The sequence below is a fragment of the Dipteris shenzhenensis genome, chromosome 2, assembly GCF_047967505.1.
Source record: "Dipteris shenzhenensis isolate YYH24624 ecotype China chromosome 2, Dip_SZ_1.0, whole genome shotgun sequence".
In the NCBI taxonomy this organism is placed as follows: Eukaryota; Viridiplantae; Streptophyta; class Polypodiopsida; order Gleicheniales; family Dipteridaceae; genus Dipteris; species Dipteris shenzhenensis.
In genome coordinates this window covers 29,856,218-29,878,972 of record NC_141597.1, presented here as the reverse complement: position 1 = coordinate 29,878,972, position 22,755 = coordinate 29,856,218, and the positions used below count along the sequence as shown (strand labels likewise).

At 44.1% G+C, this 22,755-nt stretch overlaps 1 protein-coding gene across 1 annotated transcript in view; it reads right to left on the bottom strand.

Moving 5' to 3' along the window:
• LOC147904600 (uncharacterized) overlaps positions 1 to 21,986 on the bottom strand; it is an 86,101-nt gene extending 64,115 nt beyond the window's left edge. The window contains exons 1-3 of the mRNA XM_087391846.1: positions 21,343 to 21,986; positions 12,519 to 12,710; positions 6,110 to 6,316 (exon numbers count right to left, since the gene is read on the bottom strand). Of these exons, the coding sequence (XP_087247972.1) occupies positions 6,110 to 6,316; positions 12,519 to 12,710; positions 21,343 to 21,798 (855 nt within the window). The 5' untranslated portion in view covers positions 21,799 to 21,986. The remainder of the gene's footprint in view (positions 1 to 6,109; positions 6,317 to 12,518; positions 12,711 to 21,342) is intronic.
• Positions 21,987 to 22,755: the final 769 nt, after the last annotated feature.

Below are 22,755 nucleotides of genomic sequence, written 5' to 3'. Positions count from 1 at the left end.
AGAAGGATGACTTGTTCTAGAAGGGTCCGGTGGTGGGCAAGGATTACACTGGGTGACAAAGGAGTGACAGAGGTGGACAAGGGTGACATAGGGGTGAATAAGGGTGAACAAGGAATGAACCAAGGGTGAACCAAGGATGACAAGGGGTGACATTGGTGTGAACATGGGTGACATATGAGTGAGCATAGGGTGACATAGAGGTGACCAAGGGGTGACAGAGAGGTGAACGTGGGGTGACAGAGAGGTGAACGTGGGTGAACAAGGAGTGACCTTGTGGTGAACATGGGATGAACAAGGGTGACCTAGGGGTAAACAATGGAGGATAGAGGGGTAACCATGGGGGAAACAAGGAATGACCTAGGTGTGAACAAGGGGTGACAGAGAGGTGAACATGGGATGAACGGGGGTGTTGTGACGCTAAAAATTGATATTTTTAATTTGGCATTGGTATTGTTTTTTTCTATGTTTGATAAGAGTTTGAGTATCAAGTGATAGCCTAGCAGCTCTCACTTATTTCTATTTTCTATGATATTGTATGGGATGGAGAGGATGAGTGGAATGGCTCATTGTAAATACCATAGGTATGAATTATAAATACCTTGGTATGGGGTGAGAGTTATTTGTGTATAAGATATTATGGAGTTTTTTAGAAAATAGGAAGAGTGAGTCATATAAAGAGGTGGGCTCATGTCCATGTGTTCCAATAATATAAGAGAGGCCACATGCCAAGCGTGTGGAAGGCATGTGGAGGAGTGTGAAGTCAATAGGAATCCTTCTAGAAATCCTATGTGGAATAAAGAGGATGTGGACATGTGGAAAAGAGAGGGTCCCTATGGGCTCCATGTGAGGAGACTCTTGACTTTCTCAATATTTTAAGAGTCTTGAGCATCTTGTGATGGGACACATGGCAAGAGTAGCCAAAAAGGACATGGATGGTGACATACGTGCTTATGTGATTGATGGGGAAAGGAATCTACACGCAGCAATTGTAAATGGGTGAAGAAGGGTAACAAAATCTCTATAAAAGGAGCCCTCCTCTCCCTTGTTCATCAATCTCTTCCACCCTTAGGCCTCATGTTGCTGTAGCTCTAGTCTCCCCAAGCCTCTTCCATGAGCCTTCTCTCCCTCTTGTAGATATTCTCTTATGTAGACTCTTGAGTCCATCTCTCTCTAGTTTATTCTCTCTCTATGAGTAGTCTTGGAGCTTCCGCTCCCTCTTGTATGTACGAAACCTCTTCTTCTCCCTTGTGTTTGTAGTGTTGTAGTGGATTCTCACTCTATTTGTAATGAAGGTCACTTCAGGTTCTCTCTCTCTTGAGTGTCTCTTCCCTTTTCTTTCTTTCAAAGCCTTAAAAGTTCTTTCTATTCGGCTGCTCACTGTGCACACATGGTCCATCTGTTTCCCGAGCCACCATGCAAACTTCTTCCCCTATTCTAGGCAAAATCTATGAGGGGTGGATCGTTGATGAAGGTGGAGTCTTGAGGGAGCATCCTGCTCAGGCGAAATTAGCATGGGTGGAGGGCAGTTTTCATGACAGTTTGACCCCCTGTTAGTATTTTGCTCATAACTTTCTGCTCGATAGTCCGATTTTAATGAAATTTATATCAGTGCGAAGCTCTCTTTAAGGCGCATGTTTTTATGTGATCAGATACTACTGCAAAAAGTTATGATTCTCTGTGTCTGACAGTCTGTTTTCATGACAGTCTTTTACCCCCATCTAGTAAATTGTCCATAACTTTTTGGCCGCTTCTCTGTTTCTTATGAAACATATATCAGCGCTAAGCTCTCTTTAAGGCGCATGTCTCTAGGTGCTTAGATCTTGAATCAGATACTACTGCAAAATGTTATGAGTCTCTGTGTCTGACAGTTTGTTTTCATGACAGTTTTTACCCCCTTCTAGTAAACTGTCCATATCTCTTCAACCGTCTGTCTGTTTTCAATGAAACATATATCACCGCGAAGACCATATTAAGGCGTATCTCTTTGTGTGCTTGAATCTCTGATATCATGTCTCTATTGAAAGTTATAGGCCTTTGTGTCTAATGACAGTTTGTAGAGTGTTTTGAGCTAAGTGTAAAGGTGTCTATGAAGGAGGTGCAATGTTTCCTCGGAATCTACCCAGCCACCCTAATCAGCCCCTTCAAACTCCTCGATATATATCAGTTCATGTCATGTTGAGCCGCAAGATCTTCTTTCAACAACGTATCGCTCTTCTCTTTCGCGCAGACCGGCTCGCTGAGATTATGGCCTCTGCTGATCCTTTCCTTCTCCCTATGCTTTGATTACAACATCACTTGGGATGTTACCATCTTCATTCTCATCTGAGGGAGAAAAGTATGGTGTGGTGTCTTGGCATAAAAGCTTCTTTCTAATGTCCCATTCTCAATTATAAATATCTTTGTCAGTCAGTTCGAAAGCAGCAGGAAGTGAAGAGGTGCGTGAAGTTTATTACCCCCAACTTCATGTCACAGGTGTCAATAGGGGTGAACATGGGTGACAGGGGGGTGAACAAGAACAAGGGGTGACCAAGGAGTGAACAAGGGGTGACAGAGAGGTGAACATGGGGTGAGAAGTGTCATAGGGGTGAACAGGGGTGAACATGGGTGACGGAGAGGTGAACAAGGGGTGACCAAGGAGTGAACAAGGGGTGACACAGAGGTGAACATGGGTGAATGAGTGACATATGAGTGAACATGGGGTGACATAGAGGTGACAAAGGGGTGACCAAGGGGGTGATAGAGAGGTAAACATGGGTGAACAAGGGGTGACATAGAGGTGAACAAGGGTGACAGAGCGGTAAACAAGGAGTGAACTTGTGATGAACATGGGGTGAGGGGTGACAAAGGGGTGACCTAGGGGTGAACAAGAGGTGACCTAGGGTAGAACATGGGTGTGAAGATGGGGTGACATGGGTTGAATAAGGGCTGAACTCGGGGTGTAAAAGGGTGAACATGGGGTGAGCAAGAGGGGGTAAACAAGGGGTGACATAGGAGTGAACATGGGTGACCTAGAGGTGACAAAGGGGTGACCAAGGGATGAACAAGAAGTGACATAGGGTGAACAATGGAGGATAGAGGGGTAACCATGAGGTAAACAAGGAGTGACCTAGGTGTGAACAAGGGGTGACACAGAGGTGAACATGGGGTGAACAGGGGTGTCATAGGGGTGAACATGGGTGACAAAGTGGTGAACAAGGGATGACCAAGGAGTGAACAAGGGGTGACACAGAGGTGATATTAGTCAGTATGTGGTCATCCTCTTCTTCCGCAAATCCATGAGTGTCTTCTTCAGTACCATCGTTGTGCTTAGCCAGTTCATCATCTTCTTGTATAGCACTATTAGTCTCATCGGATTCCTCTTCCTCTGTTGTGACCCCATGGTCTTTTTCCTGGTATGAGGCATCCATGTCGTGTGTCTCCATTGCTGCTTCATGGTCTTGTCTTTGAGTCACCCCGCTGACCTCTCCACCACCTTGTCTGGTACTTGTGGTCATTACCCGCTGATATATGTGGGGATTATTACAAAGACCAAAAGGCATCTGTTCATACATTAGGTCAGCCAAACCAGGTGCAGATGCTTCCTGGCTCACCTCTTGCACCGTTCGTGAAGTCCCAAGATGGGCTTCATAGGATCCTCTTCTGGGCATAAGTCCACCATGTTGATGGCTAAGGATCCCACGGCCCCCATCCAATCCAAGATGGCAGCTTCTTCCTCGTCTAGTCTAGCATACGTCAAGCTCTCACCATCATCTCTTGCTGCTATTGCATAGGTTTCATTTGAAAGGGTGGGTTTTGTTAACAGAAGTCTCTTTTTTTAGGGGGAAAAAGGAAACAAGATCATGACTTCCAAGACATACCTTGACCACAATCTGGAGCACTAATTAGATTATGGACTCCCAATGGAAAGGAAAAATGGAAAGCAAATGAAAGAACAAGTGCTAGGCAATGATAACCAAAATACTCACATGATATAAAGCTTGATGTTGACTGATGTAATAGACAATAGACAAGTACAACACTATATAGTGTGACATTAGACTCTAGAAAGTCACAATGTCTATGGGATATCTCCCAATATGACACGTGGCATGTCTAGGATTCACTAGACTATAAAACACCCCCTAGACACCTAGTACACTCACTTTGGCTTCATATTCCAACACCCCCCCATGAAGGCAAGGTGAGAGACTACTGGAACAGAACATGACAATGACGGTCATCAAACTGTGCATGCCCGTCTAGAACTATAGACATGGTTCCCACACAATCTTAGAGGCAAGTGAGCATGGCTCAGAGGCTAGTGAGCATAACATATAAATCTCATCTAGCATGGCTCAGAGGCTCATCATGCATGGATGCATGACCAACTCAGAGGTCTAAGAGACCAATGCACCAACATCCTAGAACTCTCAAGCCAGGCCTGATAAACAAATATAGCTATCAAAGCCAATACATATGGCTCCCACAGTACATCCCCCCTTGGCTTCATAACAGTACATGTTAGGAAGCTACACAAAAAAAAAAGAAAAACCAATACATCATTTTTAGGAGGACTATCCAAGGCAGAGGACCTTTAGACTCAATGAAAACCAAACACTCAGTACATATCATTTTAGGGGGACTACCCACGGCAGAGGACCCCAAAATACATCAAGCATGTAGTAATAAAAAATAGATCTCTTATGATAAGAGATGTCCTCCAAGTAGCCATTGCATACGTGTGCACATCCCTGCGAGACGATGACGATTTCAGAGAAGCGCTAGGCAGGAATGCCCCAAAAGATGTGTCGGTGAAGTCTATGGGGTAGCTAAATGGAGCACTCACATAGTGACTCTCAAAATGGCTAAGGGAGAGTCACCGATGTCGAAGTAGAAGCCAGAGGTGTCACGAGCACTCGGAGAGTCGGTCAAAAGTGGAGCTTGGGCACCAAGGACAATCGGGGTGGGAATCGGAGAAGTTGGGAACTGTTTGGAGCTCACATCAATCTCGGAGCAGCTTCACTTGTTGTTGACGGGATGTGGAGCAAGTAACGGGCAGAGAAGAGGGTCTGTTGCAGGACAGAGAAGAGCTGGAGATAGACGGAATTTGTAGGCAGCGTGGACAGCAAGTGCAGCGTGGGCAGCAAGTGAGCAGGGAAGGCGACCTTGTGGCGAGCAGAAGAGAGCTGAGATGGCGTGGATTTCGAGTGTAGAATGGCGAGGGCAGAAGCAGCTACTGTTGGACACGCATTTCGAGGCTGGAGCAGCTACTATTGGTGACGTCCCGAGGGAAAATGGCGAGGGAGCGTGAGCAGCAGGTGTACGGGCAGGCTTGCAGGCTGGTACGGCATGGGACTGCACGAAAACAGTCCGTACAGTCCGTACGGACTGTACGGCTTGTACGGCCTGTTTGCAGATCATTGAAGTAGCTGGAGGCGAGGTTACTAAGGTGGCTGAAGAAGGGGTAGTTGATGGCAAGGAAAGAACATGGTGAGGCTTGGGTAGAAGAGGGAGTGCTCGAGGAAGGAGAGGAGGAGAGACTAGCCCTCCAAGTGGAAGAGAGGACCTTCCAATGAGGAGGAGGGAAGGTAGCTTCATGGCTACTCTCTTACCTCAACCTCTTGGAGGTGGCTCTGATACCATATGAAGAGACACGAAAGGAGGAGAATGTCAAGCTAACTAGGAACGGAATGGAAATATGGAAAGCATAATGGAAAGGCAAAATGGAAAGCAAATGAAAGAACGAGTGCTAGGCAATGATAACCAAAATACTCACATGATATAAAGCTTGATGTTGACTGATGTAATAGACAATAGACAAGTACAACACTATATAGTGTGACAATAGACTCTAGAAAGTCACAATGTCTGAACTAATCCTATTCTTTCTGTATCATTGAGTTGATCAACTCAACAGCAACGCTTTGTATCAAATAACTATTAACATTGTGCTATCTTGCTTCATTATTATATAAAATCACAAAGCAAGCTAGACATTTGAGCACAAGATAACTGAAAGAAAGCATCGAAACAGATAATGCATTAAGTTTACAAGAACAATACCTATTAAAACAGAAAATTCTGTAATACAAACCATAACAGTGGATTTTTAAGCATAGGACCAAATCACCTGCTCAAGCAAGATACGATTTTCTTCGGCCATACCATCTTTCTCCTTTTGTAAAAAGACTAAATTGGCTTTTAGCTCTGAGTCCAATCTACTTTCTTCATCTTCCATAGACTTAAGTTTGTCACGAAGCTTTCTTATTTCCCGATTGTACCTCTCAAGCTCTGCTTCCGATGCACTTGCTCTTTTCAAAGATTTAAACAAATCTTCCTGCAATTCTTTTCAAGTGAAACATTTAATGCTTCAATAGAGAGGCATTATAAAAAACATTTCAGCTCATTGCACATACATTTCAATATGGCACAATAGCACAGAAACCAAAGGCTCTTGCTAAGGTCAAACCATGCCAACAATTATTGCTTACAGTAGTGAACGACAAAGAAGAGGAAGAAGAGAAAGATAGAAAGCAGTTAACATGCTACAGATATTCTCAAGCTGCCATGAAGGAAACTGACTGAAGCAAGTGAAGTGATTGACATAGTGTTTAGATGCCCTGCCATATTTAAAAGGGAGGTAAATCCAACACCTTATCCCTGAGTTTGAGAAAATAGCTCTGGATGACTCTACACCAGAATGTAAGGTTTGGCTAGCTGCCACTCCAATGTAGCAAATTATGATGAATTGGCTTCATCATAACTTGATTAATGAAGATTAATGCTTGGATAAATAACTGGTTCCAATAAACTGGGTTCATGCATGGGAATCAGAGTCATATTTTCTTACTTGTCCTATAACTTTTGGATTTATTCTCACACAGCCCAAAGAATAGTTAGATTGCAACTAGCCTATACATCCTGCAGGCTTGAACTATATGTAAAATGTCAACTGCTTTTTTGGATGAGTGCAATTCTTTGAGCATCCAGGAGGAATTTCAAAAACATTACACATACACCTTTTTACGGCTCCTAAGTGCATGAATCTGAGAGCTTTGCACACACTAAATGTTGGCTGAGTGAGATTTTAAACCCGTTCTAGATCCTTTCTGCATCAATTCAAGCACTGTCAACATCAAGAGTCACTTGAGTGCAGCATTTAGTGCTGATGTGATTGTCATCTCAAGGACTCCGCGATGATCTGGTTACCATATTTGCAAAAACTTAAGTATTCTGTCTTTGAAAGAAAACAAGGAATAAGAAAGATTCAATAGCTAGTCTCATGAAGGGGAGGTAAAGCTCAACCCAATCAAAGAACAAAACCAAAAATGGTAGATTCCAATCCTTGACTAACTTGCATTCTTCAAAGCTTCTATGCTCGGTTAAGGCCCTTGACTCTACAAACTTGGCTAGAGTGCCATGGAATACAAGAGATAGAACAATGCACATCAACCATGTGCTAGTACCCCTTTGGACTTGAGTCATCTCAAACTGGAATAGGAAAATGGCTGTAAATATGCATGTAGATTCATGCAACTACATGCGCTCTTGCAACTACATGTAGATCCATGCAACCAGATATGTTTGCATGTGAGCTCAAACTTTATCAAGCACACTTGCATCCACTCACATGCAATCCCACAAAGATGCATGCAATGATCAAGCACTTTTGCATGCACATGCATGCAGTTTTTTATTTCAAAGAAAGGACTTCTATTAAATATGAAAGAAACACCACGAGCAAGCTCATGGTAGAAATGCATTATGCAAAGCATGAGGAAACAAACACCCCCAGTAGGGGGCAAATAACATGCTCATCCAAGAGAGCTAGAGAAAATCCAAGGTTGAGGCTGAAAATGGCACCTTTTTGTTTTGTTTTGAGAACATCTTTGCTGTGTAGACACTTGGCACGCACCAGCATCTCATGGAGAACTCTTTCCCCCCACCTTATGTATTTGGCGCCACCTCAAGTGTGGATCCTCTGAACTAAACGAAACTCAATAGAGGAGTTCGAGAAAAATAGGAAGCCAATCCACTCCCTAAGGAAAATATCCCTTCTAGCAAAAGCTGCCCGGGAAGATCCCTGCATGCTCACCCAAATGGCCATCAAGATCTATGTAGTATCTGTCCATATACTAGGCAAGTGTGTGAAGGGTGGAACTAGGAGCCATCAAAAGCCTCTATACATATGGCTCTCCAAATGTGCCACGCTGAAATGCTCGCCACAATATCCCTGGTGTCCAATGAGGCATGTGCATGTCTGTAAGTAGAGCCAGAAACATCATCCAAAGAGCATGATTCTGCTCAATGTCGTCAAACTGACATTCCAAGAAGAGTCATGTCTCGTAAAACATCTGAGGCCCGAGAGAGAAAGCCAAGCCACTAAGCTCCGGGTTATAAAGAAGGGAAAGGGGACAAAAGTGCTCGAAAGACTAGCAATTCCCTTTAGATGGTCCTCACCTGTCTGCAATCCCATAAACAATGTTAAATAGACTCCTCATAGCATGGCGTCGAGGACAAAAAGAGGCTTTCCCGACCATGGACCACCACTGGTTCACCGCAATCCCTCCGTGGACAAAAAGCCAAAAGAAAAGAGTGATTGTTCTATTCTTGAGGGATCTCCAGAGTCTCTTCCAAAGATTTTTGCAAATCAACAGAAATCTGAAATGTCTGCCAATGATGACCTCTAGAGGGCTTCTAGCGTCTAAGAGTTGATACTTTCTAGTATTACTGGCGATGTAGCAAAAGAAAGGGAGGCTCCTCTCTTGGTGCACATCAATCAACTCCTACTCCTTGTGGTCGCACTACAAATACTTAATAGGGACACCTCCATAGAGCCAAATCCATGTATTAAGTCAGCTCAGATAGTAGAAGGCACCAGTTACATGGGAGACAGAGCTAGAATGGACACAGTAGCATGTCACAGACTTCTAAATGTTCGAGTCGGCACCAGGCACATTGGAGTGGAGGAGGAGGAGCTAGCTGATACGAGGGTAGAGTGGATTTGCAAGAAGAGGCTGAGGAAGAGTTGTGGAGCCAGAGCCACAAAGACCACACACAAGGCAGAGATAGGCCAAAGCACACACGATGGAAGCTGGATCTACTCAAGGGGGGGGACCTAAGAGTGGAGGTATCACTTTTGGCATGGCCCACTGAATACAAAGATCATGGAGGCCATGCCCCCTACCATAGGATTTTAGTTTTGAGTTCTAGTTTTTGAGTTTCTTAGTATAGCACTTAGCAAGGGCCCTTTCGAACCCTTGCATCAGCTCTTGGTCGCTTGTATGAGATACTATTTTGAGTGTACTTTCTCAACTATCTCATGGGGCCCCCACCTTTGCCTCCCACATCACAGACTTCTCTATCTCTCCATCCCCACCTAGAGTTGACTATACATACCTATTTTTCAGCCTATCCATCCACCCAACACACCTCACTCCATTTTACACCATTTTCCACTAAGAGTCCACTTTGACCATAGACTAGCCCCTACTTATAACACTCATCACTCCAGCTCGATGGTATCCCCCTACTAGAGGATAAATTCGCCCTTATCACATGCTTCCTACAAGATGCTGCCCTCCAGTCTTTCCTTCACACCACTAGATCTACCCACCCACCCACCTATTGGATCGGTCCCCTATAGTAGCTAGTACGATGATGAGTGTAAGGCCTTGCATCATCAACTCAGACTCGAGACCAAGCAACAAACTAATTGGGAACAATACTTGCCCATATTAGAATTTGCATATAACAATGCCAAACATTCAACTACAGGTTTTAGCCCATTTATGATGATGTATGGCTTTCAACCTAGAGCCCTGGTTGCAGTGGGACTCGAAAAAGAGAAGGTTCAAGCGGCCAAAGACTTTCTTGAGGATATGAATCAAATGTTTAAATTAGCTAAAGATAGCATCAAAAGAAAAGTTATGCAAACCCCCACTGTAGAAGGTTGGAGTTTGTAGAAAATGAGAAAGTCTATCTCAGGGTACCTGAATCTTCCGAAATGTAAATGTTCGAAGTTGTCTCCTAGATATTGTAGGCCATTCATAATAACTTGCTTACAAATTAGCAGTACCAGAGAGATGTAGAGTTCATCCAATTTTTCATGTGAGTAGGTAAAAAAAAAAGTAAGGAGATGATGATAATCTCATTGGAAATGAAGTCCTAGTTGAACTCGTTGAACCTGCTACTTTGCCACATGAACCAAAAAGAATTTTAGATAGACCATAATCGTGAAAGCATCCAGCTTGGTTGTGGTGAGGCGGGAAACCAAAGGGCTTGACAATGTTTGCTTCTAATAAAGGATCTATTATAGACACATGGCACAACACGAGGGATCCACATGGCAGGCATTGGTGGGCATGGGGGAGGGTTCCAAAACGATGGAGCTCCATTTGAAAGGAGGTCCAATGACGAGAGCTTACGAAGGAATAGCTCGAGGATGAGAGCTCTACTAGGGGGACCCGTGGATGGGAGGTTCAAGGCAGGAAAGCCCTCTTTGTCAAGATATATCACAAGATGCCCTGTGTACTACGAGATCAAAGGTCGGTACCACTGCCTTTTTAGAGATTGTTTCGGATCCCTACCCAGCTTCTTGTCCTACCCAAACTAGAGATGCTTGGCAGCCTTCATCCATGAGGCTATACTGCACAAGAAGTGGCTGCTCAGGGCATGTAGGGGAGATCATAGCACACAGCCAGAATCTACTCATAGCATGATCATTGAGTTCTTCCAGCTAGACAGCACCGACAAGCATGACGCGATGACGGCTGCGTGGACCTGAGCCAGAGTCAAAGACAATCCAGACTCAATCCAGACTCGTCAGGGTACTGAGGCACAAATCACATTAGGGGACCTCCCCTCCATGCTCATGAGAGTGGAAGAACAACCCACAGGAGTGACTGTGGCACTTGTCCGCCACAGGGCTACAACCAGGAGACTACAACGGGTTGCACATCTCGACAGCTGCCAACGCTCTATCACCAGGTTTTTGACACCACAGCAGCCTCACACTTTGACACCCCTTTCCTAAGGTCAATGCTCTCGTTGGCTTCCACTTCATGAGCTCAGAGAGTGTTCTCTCTTCATGTACCAATGCCGCCATGATCATCAGGACTATTATGTCTATTTGTTTTGGGTGTTGATGCTCGCTTAGTGGCTCCACTCCTCAGCCCATTGTATCAGTTTATTTTAGTCTCATAGATCCTTTTTGGTCTTCCGAAGAATTTTAATAAATTTTATTTCTTTCTTTCTTTTTGTGTCTTTTTTTTCCTTTTCTCTAGAGTATGGCGTCGTTCTAAGTGAAATGACTATCATTGTTGTGAATCAAGTTAGCCTAAGGTCACATCTTTATGGCACAAGCACCCTCTTCATAAGCAATGTTATGCCATTATTTCTAAAGCATCCTTTGTAAAAAGTATTTTTTTCTTAAATACCATCAAGTATTCAGGAAGGGGTGAATTACATCTACACAGAGGGGAAAATGTTAAAAGCTCAAAAGAGCAGAAAGGAGGTTGCGCAGTTGACCGTACAGGCTGTACGGTCGACCGTACAGCAGGTACGAAAGGCCGTACTATACATTGCTTAATATGTGACATGATATCTTACAACTTTCATCAGACTTTCATGCTTGTTGGAGCTAATTAAAATAAATGTGGAATATGCTTTGTTCGGTATTAATTCACCAACAAAAGATTCCAGCAAGAGGTCAAAGAAACATGTACGGATCGGTGACTATGTGCAACCCATCCTAGTCTAGAAAGTTTTAGAACAAACTTTATAAAGTCTTGTAACAGATGTGTACGCCTTTTATTGTAACATTAAAAATCTAACCTCATGTTCTGCACAGCTCTACTGTACAGCTTTGCTTACATCCTCCACAGAATCTGATGTGCCTTGATATCTCTATGCCTCTGCAGGGCACCCTGGTGCCGAATTATTAACGTACAGCAGCCCATCAGCCCTTCTCAGCATAGAGAGGGAAAAGCACCCGGGCCAGAAGGCTTAGTGACTTAACAGCCAGGCTAACACCTTGCAGGAGTACAAGAGCCATTTCTTTGCACCACATTTCAAAAATAAGCCCATAGGAATGCAAGAAAAATGTGAAGCATAGTTTTAAAAACATAAAAACTGCAAAATCAGCTCTTCAAGAATATCAGCTGCTAGGAAACAACACAAGTCCTCCAACAACTAAGACATATCTCTTGCACTGCTTAATTTCTAAAATACTTGTAAAATTGCCATATCTAAATGATTTAGGAAGCACATACCTGTGCAGAAAGTTTAAATATACCATGAATAAAAAGTCCAATTTATACCAACTTTTTTACTAGTAGAAAGATTTGTCAGCTAAAAAATTTGAGCTGCTACAGCGTTCAGGCTGATATTTTCTAAGCAATGACAATGCACAATCAGGGTGTACATCTGTAGAAAGATTTCTAGTAGAGAGATTTGTCAGCTTAAAATTTGTGAGTTGCTACAGCATTCAGGCTAAAATTTTCTAAGCAATGACAATTAATAGGTTCAGAATGTAGTACATCTGCGGAACTATGATGCTGTCTATTGATGTCCTCCACTGCAGAGAGCTGGGCTCGTAACTGAGCAGAGTCTGCAAGTGCATGTACTAAATGCTGTTCTTTTCTGTTGATCTCCTCTTCCAAGGATGACAAACGAGCCTCATCTCTTTGAGCTTCTTCCAGCACTCTCTGAAGCTCTTGACTGAATACTGTCTGAGACAACATGTAGCAGTTTAGTATCCCTTATTTGGAAAACAAATAAGCACTATCCAAAATTAAAGCACAAATTTCCTATTCTTCTGATTGGCACTAAAACCTAAAAGCAACTAACTTCGGTGACGGTGGTTTGAACTCTGTAGCATGTCACAACCAGTGTTGATACTGCCTATGCAAACAGATGATCATGCAACTTAGCATCCCCGAGCCCTATGAGGAAGCGTGGCAAAAGATGCACATCACTCATCCTCTCATGGGGTTCACATCACAAGTTCAGATGTTTAATCCTGGCAATATAGTTTCTTAAGGATCCAGTCTCCTGGCCTCACTGAGCCATAGATCATCAAGAGTTTACAGATCTGGAGTTATTACTCAAACTAATAGGGAACCTGTGCAATGCTGTGGCATTATATCAATTGCATGATTGTTTGATGAAGCACAATAGCAATTTCCGCAGCAGTACAACATGTGAGCTTTGTTGTTGCTCATTTGAAGGAAGATTGAGAATGCAAGGCCCCATGAGTGATTCCATCCCCCATCAATGAAATCTTGCACGACGTAAGGATTCTTTCATGATTGCAGCCTTATTTCAATTGCATGAGAACCAATTTGAAGCACCCATGGAATGTAAGTTGCATCTGCAATGGCATGATGAGATAGAAGATTGCCCTCGAGCTCCATTGGAGTAACCTGGACATTACCTAGAATGCACTTGCCTTCTGGCTGCTAGGTCGTCCTTTTTTGTGCAATCACCCAGGAGACATAAAACGGTGTCCTTTGACACAGGTTTTCCACAGCAGTGCATATGGTTGGCTTGAAATGGCTTGTTCAGGCATCTAACCTTGGCTAATTTGATCAAATCTTCCACAGACCCAGAAGTTCTGCTAATATTAGGCCCCCTCTTATTCAAATGATAACAGGACAATGTCAGATCCATGATTACAAGGAAAAAATCCTAGCAGCAATTAAACGAAAGCCTCAAAGGTATTGCGTTGCAAAAAGTTACGCTGTGGATAACTTATCTCATTCTAGTCGTCCGCACACTAGATTATTGGTCCAACTATGAGATTACTAACAGAGCTGTGTATTGAGCACCCTTGCGTCATATAAGATCTAAAAGCTTATGACACCATACAAAGCGCCCGGAGCACCCATAGATTATTTTCCCTCGTAAGGCTTACTCTCATTAACAGTCGTCATCAATGGCTAAGCACATCGACATCAATGCGTATAAATTCATCTTCCAAATTGTGAGAAGACACTGCAGTAATTGAAGACACCACATTGCCAAAATCTGCATGGATTGGCTTCTGGGTAACACCTCTCCTATGAGAGGGATGTGGCCTCGCAGTAAAAGATATGATGGCACACAACGGCCTGCTATAATACTGAGAATCCATCCCCCAGCCTTGGTAAGGAATGATCCGTGTAATATTTGCCAACCCAAGGCACACGTCACAGCTGAAAATTCCACTACAGTGTAAGCTATCTCAAAAAGATTGGTTTGTGGCAAAGGAAGTCCCCAATGTAACGATTAATTAGGAGAAAGGAGTAAAAGGCATGGCCTTAGGGATGGTCTTAATACCACCTCAAACTCCCTTATACCATTAACACCATAGTGGACGTAGAAGTCACAGCCAACACGTTTTTGCAATTCAGATATTCTCACACCCAACACATTTTTGCACCCTAAACTGCAAGTGATTATTTACGAAGTCCATGTAGAAGCTTCTCATTCTACGGAACTGCATATGTAGTCCAATGCGCATACATCCAAGTGGTCTTTTTTTGTCTAGCTAACCTGAGAAGTTTGACATAGCTTCGTAAATGCAAATGAAAGGGATTCCCGCCATGGCTCTACTCAACAGAGACCTGTCATACATGCATCTATTACCAGCAAAGAAATCCAGCGAAGAAAAAGGAAGAAGTACTAAACCCGCAAGTTGATGAGGCATGTAAAAGACATTGGAATGCAAATCCAGCCTTATCCTTATGAATAATCCACCCTTACTGTTTGTTGACTCTATTTCTCATTAGAGTCCAAAATGACTCTCTGGCATGAAAGGCATACTCTACTCTCTGATCTAACAACGACTGCTGCTGAGCCCTTGCTGCAGCAAGGCACTCCTGAACCCAAGTATCTGTAGGCCTCTTCTGCTCTTCCCTCTGAAGAGCAGCCACTGCTGGCGAATACCCATCTCTCGCTTGAGGATCTCACCTCTCCTTATATGAGCAACTGAATTATAAAACTCACTAATATCTCAGAGGGCTGCAGCTATATCTGACGGGGAAAGCTGCCCATCATGCATGTGAGATACCCAAGTCCGCAACACTACCTCTGTGAGACCCTCCTCTACGTAAAAGCCATCTGGAATTCTGATACTGGCAAAGCGGCTCCTCACATGAGGATCTAAAACAAATAGAACAACTGGAAAATGATCTGAAGTGGACACCCCAGGTGTAATGCATACTGTCCCACCTCTGTCTAGAGCCCCAATCATCCACATAAGATATTGTCAATCCATGCATGGATAGGCATCTACAACCTCCTATTCGACCAAGAAAACAGAAATGATTGTGGCTGAGTGTGGAAAGTATCATCATGCCAAGCATCTCTGCCATTGTACCGAAAAAGGAAGGCATCCCAAGCTGCTCTCTCTAGGGAATGGATACCGCCTTCCCTACCTCCTCTTTTGTCTGTGGGCATTTCAACCATGTTGAAATCACCCCCAATGATCCAAGACTCTGCAATGCATGAAGAAAGCAGCTCCTTCCATAGAAGGATACGGTCTCCTCTTGAATTGGGGGCATAGGGTTTCAGAAACCAGCCTTACGCCCACCAATCAAAAGAATGATCCACTGAGCTCTAAAGGGAACTATGATCCCCAATCACCAAGGGTAGCATCGAAGAAGAAACAGAAATGCAAGTACCTCCCCTGGTGCCCAAGGCGGGTGATCAAAAAGTATGCCCTGAGAGAAGCTTACCCGACTTGGCACAATCTCTGACATCCAATTTGTGTTCCTGAATCATGAGAATATCAATGGGGCCCCCAGTAACATCTGGATGAAGTTGGGTAAAAATTAGCTGCCTATGGCGGCGGTGAGGTACACCTGAACGTTCCAACTGACAATCCTCATCGGCGAGAGGAAGAGGCCGGATGAAAAACCAACAAATAGATACAAAAAATGCTGGTTTTGTCGATATGCTCTACACATAGAATCCTAGAAAACAAGAAACCATATAAGCTCTCTTTGAATGGTTATCATTATCAAATCAATCAAGTGTGTTTTTCTTGGATATGTTGTAGAGTCGAAGGGATACCGACTCTATGATCCAGTCAAGCAGAAGGTTATTATATCCAACGAGGGATGGAGTTTGATGAGCCAACCTCCTTTCAAGATGCAGTGCAAGTCCCTGAGTGGCAGCATGCAATGGATGAAGAGAACAATGCTCTTCTCAAAAACCAGACTTGGACCTTGACAGATCTTCCTTCAGAGAAGAAGCCCATAAGATGCAAAGACATGGATGCCCCTTAGCTCCCCTATTGTTTGCAATTTCTATGAAACCTCTTCTTTGTTAGCTCGATCATTATCAGAATTTGGGCATCATTAAAGGTCTTCCTTTGTTGTGGATAGCTCTTCTTTTTGTTCACAACTTGTTACGAATGACAACACTAGTTTGTTGGTTGGGATCTCCAAAAAATATTAGGAGTCTTCTCAAGGTTTTTTATGACTTTGCTATATCTTTTGATTCTAAGATCAATGTGAAAAAAACTATAGCATTATGGTTAGGTTGGAATGGTATTCCTCTAATTGGGTGTGTAGATTTGAGTTCAAGTGGTATAAGCCAGGTTAAATATTTAGATACCTGGGATGTTCTTGTGGGTCTCTCAAAGAAAAATTTCAATGGTGTGCTTAGAAATTGGGTGAGAAGTTTGAGAAATAGAAGGGAAAGAAACTGACCCATGTCCAGAGACTTTCTTTTTTGGCCCTATCAAGGGACTATGGGAAGGTATGGGAGATTTTTGGCCCTTTTGGGCCTTCGTGTTTGTCATTTGGACTTGGTCAAGCTGACCTTCTTTTTTGGCTTCACCAATTTAAGATTAACTAGTCCTCTTTGTTAGTGGTCATTAGGTGTTAATTCAAGTTTTCTAGTCTTCTAGGTGCCTTCAATGCTACAAAACCTCTTCTTTGTCAGTTGGATCATTATCAGAATTTGGGCATCATTAAAGGTCTTTCTTCTACTTGATCTAGTAGCGGAGACAACCATCTCTTGGAAAAAAATTACTCCTATCAAGAGGGAAGTCAACTGGGGAAAGCACTCCCACACCTACAGAAGGGGAAGCTGTGATCTGAACAAGGTGCTCCCCAAGGGTAGAGGGTACAGACTCCTCTAACTCAAACTCTGCCATGTCTACCAGAACTGCAAAAGAATACCTGAATGATGCTTCTAGTGCAGGTGTGCGGAGGATCCCTACGGATGATGGAGTAGAAGCGATAATCCCCTTGCCTCTGTCAAGAGGCGAAGAAGTAGGAGCAAAAGAGAAAGGGGGCTGCTAATGGAGCTCGGCCATAAAAGTAGCATTAGCCTGGACTAAGGTACGGGTTTCAGCAATGGCTTGCTCCATAGAAGAAAGCTCCTTCACATGAACATTTGAAGGGACATGAGCAACCTCATCAGCACAAGGAACTAGGACATGAATATCTCCTGCCTGTAAGGGAGGGTCCGTGGTGCCATCAACGCACAGTTGACCCTCAATCATCACGAAAAAATGAAGAAACGAAAGCAGATAAGTTCGAACCAGCTCCAAATGGCATCCAACTAGCTCCCAAGCGCTCTCTTCCGGGTTAGAACCCCTCCAGAGGGCAGCAGATCACAAAGCAAGGGCTAGCAGGAGAAATGAGCAGCTTGAAGAGAGAGAGAGAGAGAAAGAAAGAAAGATATATTAATGTCTGCAAAAGGCCTCGCGAGCCTATGAGACAAAGTGTGAATCCAAAAGGTACCTCATACAAGCCACTGAGGGCTGAAGCAAAGGGTTCACTAAGACCCTTGCTGAAAACTGAAAAACTGAAAGCTAAAGCTAAAGTGCTAACATGCTAAACCAGTGAACATAATACTAGTGTAGCAGAGTAACAGAAGAGTGTCAAGTACTCAGGGCTAGCACTCCTAGTACATGCTCAGGTTCCACATATCCAGGTAACCTAGTGGCACTCTGATGAGATGTGAGAAGCTCTTGTATCTATGCCTATCGAGCTGTCTCGCGACGTCGGGGAGGGTGTGGTCTCCTCGACCTCTCGATCCGGTGGGCTACGTCAAGGGCGATGCCTCGTCGCTAGCGAACGCCTCTGAGAAGGGATGAGATAGACCGGATCTCAATCGTGTGTGCTCTGGTCTCTCTCCGTGTCGCAAGTGGAGTGTGTGTCCCTCGTCTAGCCGCATCGTGGTGGACACTCCTACTACTGCTGATCCATGATGCTCTCATCTCAGCAAGCTCCTCTCCCTCAGCCACACTGGCAGCTGACTCAGATGTATAGAAGTCTATAGCAAAAGTCTGTGACCTATCAACGGTGACCTATGGCATCAGTCCATGTTGCTCTCTGGCCTGTCGCATCAGGGTGTCTCTTTGTCGACGCATCTCAAGCATGTAGAGCCCAAAACATACCTGATCGTGAAAATGTATCAGCCGTGTGAGTGGGGACCAAAGCCATGTCCCTCCTGAAAGAGGCAGTGATATTGTCCTCGGATCTCATAGTAGACTGGGCAAACACATAGAAAATGCTCCTCCCTCTTGATCTCCCCCATCTGGCATAGTGTGCAAGTCCTATGGTCTCTCTGCAGCTCTCCCTGCCTCAATCTGCAGCTGATGTGATGCGTGCAAAGATGGGCCGCACACAGCTTGCAACTAGCATTGAAATGTGTGCCAACAGTCCGTACAATCAACCACAACTGCCTGCCTCAGGATTCGTGCGTCAGTCCGTATATTCAAAATCCCCACGTTAGCTATGTTAGAATATCCCAAGTGTCACTAGCTTGGAATCCAATGTTTTTTTTTGCAACATCGAAATGTTAACTCGGTGTAACAATACTAGAGTTTCGCACTGTTGCAAAGGATGAAAGTAGAGAATTTCATGGGCACTCCAATGTTATTTTTTGCAACATCGAAATGTGCAGTGCATGAATTTCAGATTGTTGAGAAGGATGGAAGTAGAGAAATTCATGAGCGTTTGTGCCTGCAGGTCCCTCCCAACAGAAAGAAGCAAAGCCAACTGGGACAAAGCACTTCAATCTGCAGCCGATCACATGAGCTTACCTCTACCTATTACAATCTCTCCTTGCAAGAATACTTGTAAGGAACATCCCTAATGCTAACTTCAATGCAAGAAGTGTTTGCAAGATAATATTTCCTAAGTGTCAATTGGTTGAACTTGTCATTGCTTAAGAAACGTAGATCGGGCAAATCACCTTCGTCAATAAAATGAATTAGTAAGCTGCAAAAAGCACTGAGATCAGCAGATTAGCAATACTGTTTTACCTTGTGCGGCAGGCAGTAGCTGTGCTGATGCTGAGATTAGCATAACACCAGCAGGCAAGCTTTCAAGATCCAAGAGGTGTTTATAAACCAAGTGCAATGGCACCCTTCCATAGTTATTGTTGCGGTCATGAACATTGACTCTTCGATCATCTCGAGTTAGTGCCCCTAAACCCTCCAATCGCCAAGCCACAGAGGATGTGAACCAATGTTCCCCCCAAGATCGATGAAGAGGAGGAGGTTCCAAGTCCTGAATGGATCGATTGGAGCACCCAAACTGCTCTATGGCTCAACGAGCACTCCAAGGGAGCTCCAAGGTGATGTGTCCCTTCTCCTCCGACTGGCAACCCGCCTATCTTCTTGCTGGGGGTTGATGAGCCAAGAACTAGACCAATATGATGGTCCTCTGGCCGACTCGGAGGTAGATTGGAGGAAGACTCGATGTGAGGAAAATGTCCTGGTACTACGGAAGTAAAGATTCCTATTGGGGGCCCCTCCACCTGCTGCTGGCTAGCTGGCTAACCCACAAATCTATAGGGCCAACCAGCAGTCAGCAGAGTCAATCAGCCAACCATGTGCTGACAGGTGGTCGACTTGGGGCTGACCCTGGGTCAAGCCCCCACCCCCCTAAAAAAAAGAACTTCCATTAAGTATGACCAAAGTACATGAAAATCCAAGATAAATCCTAGAAAGACCCGGGTCAGGTTTGACCCGAACAGACTGCCGACTGGCAGATTGTTTACACTGTTTATTCCCCCCTGCACCCGATTTGATCAGGGGCTACAGTGCCTATAAACAGTCCCTTCTGCTCACTACTGTCAGTGCTGCCTACAGAAGCCTCTCCTCCCCGTGTCTGCCCTAAGTCTACTACACTTGATTTATAGACAAAGTACTATTGCAATTTCGAATGGATGATTCCAAACCATTTGATACTCCAGTGGAATGCAATGTAAAACTATCTCAATACACAAACTCTATGGGCATGTCGTTAGCTCATAGGTATCTGATCTTTTTAACGATTATACGGCTAGCCTTGAAATAGGCGATATATTGCAAATGCCCCAGAAGATTCACCTATTAAGTGGACCACTAATGCTGAGTTACATTAAGGAGAGCAACATAGACTATGGTCTAAAATATGACCAGCAATCTGAGGTGAGTTTATGTGCACTCATGTATGGAGATTCAGCCAGTAGCATTGATGACACAAGATACACAAGTAGATTTGTTTTTATTTTGGTGTAGCAAGCATTTCTTGGTAGAGCAAGAAACCAGAAAAAGCTGAATGACGTGCCATCACAAACACAGCTTGTGAAGCTATTTGGTTCTAAAGACTATCGTCCAAGCTTGAATAGTTCTGAAGATTCAACCCCTACTATATAAGCGGTAGCCAACTGGGCAAAACCCCATCCCCACACCAAACGAACTGAAGAGCCCTACAGTGAAAAACTATTTTTTGAAAAAGCAGATGTGGTGTATCGCCCAACTCATGAGCAAGCTGCAGATATTTTCACAAAGCCGTTGAGCTTCAACATGTTCTCCTACTTTTAAGAACAAAGACCTTGAGAAAGGACCATTTGTCTCCAATCTGTTAGTCCCTTTAGTGTTTCTCCAGGAGTTCTTTTTTGTTAATTCTACCCTTGCATTTTATGGAGCTCGGACGTGTTGAATATGTAACTGCACTATACATGCATAGGACAATTTGCACAAACGATTTCTGTCATGTTCCTAAAGCGTAAAGACCAAGCGTAAACAGACTAATAGGGTTGCAAATTAGATATATAATCTTGTATCCATTCGTATATGAACGGAATGTGCCGTAGGTTCTGATGGTGTGGTATGCTCTCCCCTAACCCCTTTCACTTTAACAGAGGGGAGATATAAGTAACACAAAACAATCTACTCAGTGCCTCCCTTAAGGCAAGTAGGTTGCGGGCTATTCTTGTGCCAGCTAGACTTCTTGCTGATATTTAAGGCCAATTTACTAAATAGTGCTCATCGGAATACGACAGTATATAGACTTGTAGAGAAGTCAAACGTCTTCACTTTGAGCAACAATTCAGAAACGCCTAACCAAGACGTGCAAATTTTGAAAACACCTTCAGCTGGAAATTTCGCCATCTTTGAAATGCAAGTGCGGCATCACTGGTAGAGCCTCTGTCTAATGCAACCTTCAATCCCATCGCGTCACAGGAACCATTGCACGTGGCTGAGGCACTTGCGAAATCTGAGTAGAACTCGCGATCACCTCCACCGGCTAAACCATTAATGACATCTGGCAGGGATGATTGATCCCGTCCTTTAATTCGATTCATCTGTACTGTTTCAGAATAGCCTGTTTCGGAGCTCTGGCATTTATCGACGGTATCCTCTCGTAGTTGGGGCTTCTGCACTTTACCAAGTTCATTGGGAACGCCATGGTCTGGAATTTCATCTCCGAGAGGAAAGGTATTGGATAATTGAACAACAGCAGGCATGATGATCGCCTGACTGCTATGGCAATGCGCTTTTCTCGGGAGAAAACTAGTGTTCTTGTTGCTTCGAGCTTTAACCATTGTCACGAAGCTACGAAAGCTCGGAAATCAAAAGATGCAGTCTAAGGTGTGCATCACGATGCATGAAGAAAAGTGCAGGCAGCTAATCCATTTTGGAAATGCAGGAACATATCAAGTAAGTAATCGCCATGGAAGCTCACAGAAAAGCTGAGCACGACGATGAAGAGACCTCCTGGCCTCTTCCATTTCATGGGAAATGGCGGTTGAAGGAAAGTTCCCCCTACGAGTTAGTCAAACTAGGAGTTGAGCTTAGACTCAAATAGTAGGGACCCGCACCCGGCGCGCCGCGTGTGTACCTATTTCCTCGAAGCATCACCAGAGCTGACCTGGAAGCGGCAACAAACCCACGTGCATTGCATGTTCTTGTGTCACCATCACCCCTTCTCCAGAATTTCTCAAAAGCTTCTCTAGAATTCAAAAATGGGCCGGCGGGTCCGAGGGTGTTGGGTAAGGCTTGCAAGGGGAGGATGGAGAGGGTGCCAGGTGGCAAGCCCATCGCTAGGCAGCTTAACTTGGCAAACCCACAGAAGGGCTTTCCCCAGGCATGAAGGGGCATCCACATAAGAAGAAAGAAAAAGGTCAAGGCATTCAATGCGTACTCGGCTGGTCGCCTACTGCTGTATTTTCTTCGATCTCTCATAGGTTAGTTTGGACGCCCAATGATGGGCGCCATTTGGTCTGTAAATAGCCTAAGGTGGGATTAACAAACATCCACCCATGGCTTTGGAATACGGATGTCTTCCACATTGGCATTCCTTAATAGGCCATTCAAAAACTTTTTGTTGTCCACTCCAGAATGTGATGGGCAGCCTCCCCTAGTCGCCCAAGGTGCGGACATTTGAAAAAGTGGGCCATTGAACCAAAATCCTTTACTAGCTCAAGAAATGTTAGTAAACTTGTCATAACTATTTTAGTTATTTAAAGTTACTACTAATAACACAATTCCAACCACATCGC